Raw genomic sequence first — 9,338 nt, forward strand, 5'->3', positions numbered from 1 at the left:
AAAAAAAAAAAAAAAAAAAAAAACCTTTATTTTAATATTCTCCCTTTCCTTTAACTGAGAATACCTTGAAGCCTGTTCTGCTACAAAGTGGTCACGGATCCCCGAAGTAAAATTTTAAAAAGTTTTAAATTCTCAGTGAATTTATCACCCTGGAGGAATTCTTAGATGGTCACCAGAAATTGGGTATCAAAATCTTTTAAAACAAGAATATTAGTCAAGATGACATAAAAAGTGTCTTTTTAACCCTGGAATTCTGAATGAAAATTTAGCCTCAGTTTTAAAACAGTACCCCAAATCACTGTATTTCAAAAGTTTCTCTGGTCTTGACATTCCTGAGCATGTATTGTTCTTGTAAAATGGGGTAAAATGTATTTAAAGTGACTGGTAATTAGATCTTTGGATGCAGACTAAATGCATATTTGGACATTAATCTTTGAATAGGAAAAACTAGCCCACAGTCACAATGCATGCTTAGGCCAAGTAACACATTTCATAAAGGTACGGTGACTAGCTCTCTCTTTTTTTTTTTAACATCTTTATTGGAGTATAATTGCTTTACAATGGTGTGCTAGTTTCTGCTTTATAACAAAGTGAATCAGCTATACATATACATGTATCCCCATAGCTCCTCCCTCTTGCATCTCCCTCCCACTGGTGACTAGCTCTTGAATATCTTTTCATTCCCCACTTGCCTTGCAGTGAGTTATGGAGAGAAGGTACTCCATACATACACAGTGAGACAAATTCAAGGAGGAACTGTCCAGGTGAAACTCTAGAATAGGTTCAGCAAAAACTCTTCACCTTGTTGATCGCATAACTATCCCCTACCAGTCAAGCAGCAGTGATTAATCTGCATAATAACATGTCAGCATCAGTGCAGTATTTATCTAGGCAACACCACTGACATTTTAATTAAATTGTCCTTTGAAACAAACAGATGCCATTAACCTAATTAAAAGCTCAAGGAAGGATGAGCTACCATGATGCTTTCTTAGGGACAAAGTATTACATTACATATTAGTAAAGTGACCCAAGCCTTTGGGGATTTTTATCTTCAGGTTCAAATCTATTTAATTATTAACAATGAAAATACATTTACATCAATCATCAGGTTTTATCTGTGTTCTGATTCTCCCTTAGTCCTATCCTTGATGCTTTTAAAAATGCTCTCAAGGAGACGAAGAGGGAAGAGATATGGGAACATATGTATATGTATAACTGATTCACTTTGTTATAAAGCAGAAGCTAACACACCATTGTAAAGCAATTATACCCCAATAAAGATGTTAAAAAAAAAATGCTCTCAAATGAGCAAATCAGTCTAATGCTGTGACTAGTGTTTTACTTCCTACATTTAATTTATGCCTCAGAACAAAATATGCCCTACATTGGCCCAAAGTAGCCTGTGGCAGCCATGGTCCAAGGAATAGAAGGCTAAGCTGGCAGGAGATGGTGATGCGGTCCTCACATGACTGAAGGAAGTCAGTGGGAAAAAGTAAAGAGAAGGCAGCAGAGTGATTTTTTTCTTCCACTCTATCATTAATCTCTCAGCCTCTGGACCTTAACTATCTCCTGCTCACTTGCTGTCATGCCTAGTATTGTCAGGATTGCTTTAATAAGATAAGGTCTATAAAATACTTGGAAATTTTTGATGAAAAGGTAACACCATGAGAACATAAATTATTTTTACTCCATACCACTGAGAATGTGAACACACTCTTTTTAGGTATTAGTCATGAAATGATGCTTTGCAAATCAAAGATTAAAGTCTTGGTGAACTAAAATTTTAGAATGGAACCTGCCAAAACTACTGGAGAGGCAAAATTACAGTTTGTTTTAATAGAAAGCTGCTAGTTTCTTCAGCATTTGAGCTTTTGTTGCAAGTGTCAGAGCACTGTTTTTAACAGGAACTAAGTAGACTACATAATAGAACAAACTATGAAAGGTAAAGGCCAAAGGCAGCCCCCCATCCCAGCACCTCCTCCCCTCCAATAAGCAGCTGAGTGCTCTTCCACTGTGTCTGCAATTCACCAAACTAGGTAAACAGACACAAACGAGTCCCTATCAAAGCCTCTCTGTACTTTAGTTTTCATTTTGTCAACAGATATTTCCCATTGCCTCCCACGGAACTGAGTGTAGGGGAGGATTACCACTATATTCAGAAGACATGAGGCTGAGTAGTGATCAGGTATTGAGATCAAGTACCTGCTTAAGAAATTGCTGGTGGAAAGCGAATTCTAAGGTAGATGGTGTTTTTTGGGTTTTGTTTTTTAGGCAAAATCTATGTAGCTACAGAAGGTTCTAGGACATGAGAAAAATAAATTGTAGTTGAATATTTCTAGATAATATAGACTTTCAATACTTATGAAATTCTCTGGGTCAAAGGTATATCTATATTATTTGGTGAATAAGAAGAAAGCAAGCTAAGGCTAATAGTGAAAAGGAGAAGTGTATGTAACTGACATGTAACTTACTACCAGGAACAATTAGGCTGCTTGCTAACAAAGGGACCTGAAGAGACTGTTGGAACAAGTTCACTAAGGTGTAATTTTCTTAGTAAGAGTTGGCTTAAGATAAATAAAAAGCCTCAAGGTAGCAACACTCAAGTTATTTTTGTTAAAACAACCATAAGGATATGATGGAAATTGCTTTTTTACTGGGTCTGAACATTAGTTTTTAGTATTAAAAAATTCAATATTTAGCTTCCCTGGGCCCAATAACACCAGGAGAAAAAAAGGAGGTACTACCTTAAATTATTTACCCGTTCACAGTTGAGATTTAATCATCTGTTTGTAAAATAGACATAATTCACATTAGCAAAGATTTTTTTCTCCCCTGTACTAAATCACAATCCTTTAAATCTAAGCCAAAGCACAGGGCATTTTGTTAGGTGTACAGCATGGGCACTACTCTGATGTAAAGTTATGTGCCTGTACTGGTTCCTCCGTATTTTCACAGAAAGATATGTAGTAAGAATTAACTGAATATGAGAAAGGATAACAACTGATTTTTTAAAAAATAACTGAAAAGTCCTTTAAATCCTTAAAGTAATGAAATGCCAGAAAAGGAGAAACTGTTCGTACCTGTGAGGAAGAAAACTATTTATAGAAAATTCCTGGTAAGAGAATAAATATATCTTACTTTGCAGCTGCTTTGGTGACCTCATCAGTCAACATGTCCCGAACCCTGTGATACAGATGGAAAATAGGTATGAGAGTTTATAGTAGAGCAAGAAACCAATCTTTTTGCTTATTCATCAATTAATAAGAACCTCTGGCAATGACTCCAGGTCTTAAAACTTCCATGTAGAATTTTAGTGTAAGGCGAAAGAACTGTAATAAGGGCTTCATTTCCAAGATAGTTTCATCTTCCTAGTCCTCAGGTTACTTAGTAGAGGCAGGGAAGGAGGTGAATGCAACTAATGTATAGGCAGTGTTTTCATGGTGTCATCTCTTAAACTGAGTGCTGGGTATACAAGTGTCCTTTATATTATTCTCTGTGATGGACTGAATGTTTGTGTCCTGCTGCCCCAAGTTCACACGTTGAAATCTTAACTCTGAATGTATGGTATTTGGAGGTGGGGCCTTTGGGAGGTCATGAGGGTGGGGCCCTCATGAATGCGATTACTGTCCTTAAAAGAAGAGAGAAGAGAGACCAGAGAGCTTGCTTTCTCTCTGCTCTCTGCCATGTGAAGCTACAAGGAGAAGGCAGCCATCTACAAACTTAGGAAGCAGGCCCGCACCAGCACCAGGTCTGCTGTCACCTTGATCAAGGGTTTCCCAGCCTCCATAACTGTAGGAAATAAATTCTGTTGTTTAAGCCATCTGGTCTATGGTATTTTTGTTATAGCAGCCTGAACGGACTAAAACATTCTCTCTTTTCTGCACAAGAGCTCACCAAAACAGCAATTTACTGCATTCAAATTGTAGATAATAGAATTTTCACTATGTATGTATGCAAAATAAAATTTAAAATGTTTGCTATGGTATACGTGAAACTGATATAATGTTATATGTCAATCATAACTCAATAAAAAAACAAATGTTGGTTATAAAATTGAACTAAAAGAAAATACTTACATTTGTGGATTTAAAGGAAGGTATGTTCAATTAAAATATTCAGTTTTTTTCATATAAGAGTCTTGAGATAAAGTGAAAAACAATCATTGACTGCCAAATTTATACTCCAAAGATGATATCATAACATGTTCATTGTACATTTTGAGTTTCATAAATTCAAACTTTTTATAACTATCATAAAAGTTTTGCAAATATAACTGTATTTGCATTTGAAATATAATAAAATCTTAGCTATTCAGCACTCTTTGAGAATGAGTCATTCTTAAGAACCAAGTTTTTCAGATAGTTGCAAACTGCTCCTTAAACTTGTACTTTATAAAACCATTTGACAGTAAATTTCTCTAAAATGTATTGTCCAATCTTGGTCTTCCTAAATGGAGTATAGTGCATTCAGTGTATTCTTTTATTGGTCAACGTGAAATATTGACAGATGATGACTTGCCTGTACTTCTAGGTAGAGCCACACCCTCCGTTAGTTCCCTCCTCTTACCTACTCTCCCTTCTCTCTGCTGCATCACCAATTTTTCCTTCTCCACTTGTATTACTCCCCTTAGCTTGTGAACACACTATAATATCTACCATCTTAAAAGAAGAAGCCCTCTAGCTACTGCCCCATTCCACTGCTTCTCACACATCAGAACTCATTTAGAAGAGTAGCTTATACTTATGACTCCAGTTTATCTCCTTCCACTCTCTAGACCCTTCTATAATTTGGCTTTTGTTCCTACAAAACAGCTCCTTCATGGTCACCAGTGACTTTCAAGAGGCCAAATCTAATGCTCAGCTCTCAGTCTCCATCTTTTGTAGTCTCAGAGCAGCATCTGACACAATCGGTTGCTCCTTTCTTGAAACACTTTCTTCCTTCAGCTTTTAAGGTGGCTTTTACGATTCCATTCTCTCTTGGTTTTCTTCCTACAACACTAATCTTCCATCTGCTTTACTGGCTCCCTCATCATGTCCCGCATTTCTAAATGTTGAAGTGCTCCAGGGCTCAGTTCTCTGACCTTTTCTCTATCTTTACTCATTCCCCAGATGATCTCATCCAGCATTGTGATTTTAAATGCAGTCGATATGATGATGATTCCCAAATTTATATATCCAGCCCTGACCTTACCCCTGACCTCTAGACTCATAGTCAACAACCTATTTGATATCTCCAAAGTGCAGATCTAATTAGGTATCTCAGGCTTAGCAAGTCTCAAACCTGATTTCTACCCTAGACAGGCCTGCTTTTCTATAGTTTTCCCCATCTTAGTAAATGGGAACTCCATACTTTTAGTTATTCACAGTCAAAATCTTGGAGTTATCCTTGATTTCCATCTCTCTCTCACATCCTCCATTCCATATGTCACCATGTATATTTGGAAGAGTATTGCTAACAGACCACTCCCCAAATTATCATTTTCAGAAGATGAAATTAAAACTACGTGTAAAGGAAAATAGCAAATAGGAAGCGAAATCCAAATTCTTAATCTCTAATCTTAAATCCAATGTCATAACGTTTTAAACTGCATTGTTATTTTTTAAATGAATCTAGGAAATGTAACTTAGAATTAGTTAACCGTACATGTGTACATGTGCGCACGCGCACACACACACAGCTTCTGCTTTTCTACATATGCCAATTGTTAGTAAATAAAAAACTGAAACCAAGTAACCTTTGAACAGATTTTTATATTAAAGAAACCTGTGGCTACAGGAAAAGCTATTTAGATTCTGGGCACTTTACATAGATTTAGGCTGCTGCAACATTAATCTGACAAGGTATTCATCACAACCCATGTAACAATTTAAATTGCTTTTAATGTGCCAGCACTTACACATTTCTAGATAATATAGTGGGAATTCACTGGGGGACATCTGCCAAAGAAATTAAAGCCTTGACATGGTAAAATTGCTCCTAATAATGAAGATGTCTTGGGGAGGGAGGAGCAGGGGAGTGGAAGGGTATTCCTTGACTAAATGAGTGGGAAAAACTCAATTTTCATTCAAAAGCATATAAAATAATCAATTATAGGGAAAAAGGGAAAAACAAACCATTTCCACACTGCTTTAGAAAACAATAAAAATAGTTAAAAACCATGAATTAAGTGCTCCTTCTTTGATCTGGGGAGGAAATAGAAAATACACCTATCACATCTTCAGCCCTTTGCCCTTCAGGCTTATATAGAGGTTAAAATTTCAACATTAAAGGCTTTAAAGTGGTCACCTTCTCCCTCACAGTTCATTTCCCATAACAAATAATAAGCACAGAAAGCCATCCCCTTACCAGAGCCAGGCTGTGCTTTTTTTGTATTGCACCTCCTCAGGTCCTTCTTTTCCATGTTTTAACTGCAACTCCAGCTCTCCTATCCTCCCCTGCAAAAAGCACAGCATCAATCAGCATGCAAACTCTATGGCCAAAATTATCTTAAAATTTCTTTGGAAAACACTTAGGTAACAATCCTTTCCCAATTGGCCTTAGGTGTTCCTGATAAGATATCAGATTTTGACAGAGCATGTGTGAGGAGAGAGAATTACATCACTGCTCAGGGATTTCCACATTCACCAAATAAGTATATCCTGGAGAAGTTATATGTTTGGCATATTTAGTGCAGAGCACTTCATTTGGGGATATCTATTAAAAGCAGATTTGAAGTCCATAGGTCCTAATCAACAAATCCCCCATATTGTAAAAATCTGCCTGTGTCAGCAGCTGACAATTTCAACTGACATGATACCAAGATTGGGGTCTGGGTACCAATATTCTAACAGAATGGTAGAAATGAGTAGGAAGTATATAACACTTAAGATTTAGGTAATGTATAACAAAAGTTATTCTCAAACAGATGCACATTACATTTCTATTTCTTGACTAAACTTATAGATATAATTCTCAAGCTGTACCATGCAATAAAAATATAGCTAATATCATCAGCCCTTTAAGGGCAAAGCCTTCAAATATTTATTATCTGTTCTATTTTTTTATACTCAGGATTATTTTGACCAGATGCTTTCCCCTCTACTCCATCACCAATTACATTATTTAAATGTAATTGAAATTCTGGTTTATTGATATACCCTGAACTGAACAAGAACTCAGATTGCATATTGCATTACTGAGTAATACCAAACCATTTTCAGAAGGTGGTCGTGCGGCTCACATTCTCACTAGCGGTAAATAAGAGTTATGGCTGCTTCACATCCTCACCAGCATTTGAAATTAAAAGGCTTTTAAATTTTTACCATTTTGGGAGGTGTAAAATGGGGCCCATTGTGGTTTTAATTTTCATTTTACTGTTTACTGAGATTGAGCATCTTTCCAGATGTTTAATGACTATTTGGGTTTCCTATTCTGTCCATTTTTCTATTGGTTGCCTTTTTCTTATTGATTTTAGAGTTCTAAGGTGTGCTCTACAGAAGAAAAATTAAACTCTCTATATATTCTAGAGAGGGAAGCAATATAGCTTTAGGTTAAGGATGTGGGCTCTGGAATCAGTATGTCCTGACCTAATGTCATTTCCACTTACTTGCTGTGTAAGTTTGGGCAAGTTACTTCATCTCTCTAAGCTTCAATTTCCATTTGTAAAATATAGCAAACACCTAACTCATGGTATTAGAGCATCACATAAAATAATATGGAAAAGTGTCTATTTAGTGCAGTGACTGGTACCAAATAACTGCTACCATTACCAGGTTTGCTGTCAAAAACAAACTCTCCTTATTAACTTCTTATAATCTATTCTCTCATGAATATATCTAAATCCTTCTTGAAATAATTCATGTTTTTAATCTGTACACTCTCAAAGAGTAAAAGGTTCCCCAAAATGTAGTATCCAGACTATAAAGTTGCATGCCCTTGTATTTCTCTCATATACTCTCAGTTGCTAGCCTGTAAGCTCATTGAAGAGTACAACAAGGATGGTTTTATCCATCTAAGGAGTCCCTGTATTTTGCACAACCTCCAGCACACAGTGCCCTGGGGCTCACCAGTTCAGGCACTCTGAGATCTGATGGGCATTCTGTTCACATCCTTTATAGTTTCTATTTACTTCAATCATGTTCATCCCCATCTCCGTGTTTTCAGTGATAGAATCCTGACCCTTTCATTCTCCCTCTGTCTCTTGGAGCAAGGTATCAGAGGTGATCAAACTGGCAAGATACTGATATTAATACTTAATATTGATAGCAGCCTCCCAAGAGGGTAGGCAAAATAGAAAATCATGTTTATTGCCTTCTCTGTTTGTTATGCTTCTTAAATTATACCTCTTTCCTCCTAAAACATTTACTTTCCATAATGCTTTCCAAAAAAAGACAAATAAGAAATTAAGAGGTTAAAAATCTGTTCAGAAATAAGTAAAACACAAAAAGGCCAGTATATGTGCAGCCTCTTGAGAAGGCCTACTTTTCTGATCTCTCCTGTAGCCATAAACCAGTACAACTATTGTATAGTGACTAAGTAAATTTCTCATTTTTCTTTCTCAGAGTCTCGGTTCTTCTCAATCTCCTTTTCTGAAATGTCTCTAATTCCTTCTACCCAGCCCCTGTTAGGCTATTTATTCAGATCTACTTTGCATCCAATTCTTCACCTACTGATAACAGAGATCCAATGGCATTTAACTCAGTTACCTCTGCTTCTGGTTAACAGCTGTGGTTAAGGAGGGGGGTAGGGTGGGGACACTCACTGGGAGAGAAAAGGCTGAAATGATCACTTGAAATGAGATTTTTTTAAAATAAAGTTATTCATTTATCTTTGGCTGTGTTGGGTCTTCGTTGCATGGGCTTTCTCGAGTTGTGGCGAGCAGGGGCTACTCTTTGTCGCAGTGCGTGGGCTTCTCATTGCAGTGGCTTCTCTTGCTGCAGAGCAAGGGCTCTAGGCATGCAGGCTTCAGTAATTCAGCTCACAGGCTCTAGAGAGCAGGCTCAGTAGTTGTGGCACACGGGCTTAGTTGCCCCGCGGCATGCAGGATCTTCCTGGGCCAGGGCTCAAACCATGTCCCCTGCATTGGCAGGCGGATTCTTAACCACTGTGCCACCAGGGAAGTCCTGAACTGAGTTTTCTGGATTGCCTGTAGATTCCAATTATTATTATTTTTTTTAACATCTTTATTGGGGTATAATTGCTTTACAATGGTGTGTTAGTTTCTGCTTTATAACAGAGTGAATCAGTTATACATATACATATGTTTCCATATCTCTTCCCTCTTTGTCTCCCTCCCTCCCACCCTCCCTATCCCACCCCTCCAGGCAGCCACAAAGAACCGATCCGGTATCCCTGTG

General features: G+C 37.3%; 1 protein-coding gene across 2 annotated transcripts in view; it reads right to left on the reverse strand.

The window, feature by feature from the left end:
- The window catches only part of FOCAD (focadhesin), a 294,494-nt gene that overhangs the window by 73,425 nt on the left and 211,731 nt on the right, over positions 1 to 9,338 (reverse strand). For both annotated transcript variants that reach the window (XM_007454953.1, XM_007454952.1), the window contains exons 22-23: positions 6,349 to 6,437; positions 3,142 to 3,186 (exon numbers count right to left, since the gene is read on the reverse strand). In XM_007454953.1, the coding sequence (XP_007455015.1) occupies positions 3,142 to 3,186; positions 6,349 to 6,437 (134 nt within the window). The remainder of the gene's footprint in view (positions 1 to 3,141; positions 3,187 to 6,348; positions 6,438 to 9,338) is intronic.

This window comes from Lipotes vexillifer, unplaced genomic scaffold (assembly GCF_000442215.2).
Source record: "Lipotes vexillifer unplaced genomic scaffold, Lipotes_vexillifer_v1.1 scaffold317, whole genome shotgun sequence".
Classification (NCBI taxonomy): Eukaryota; Metazoa; Chordata; class Mammalia; order Artiodactyla; family Lipotidae; genus Lipotes; species Lipotes vexillifer.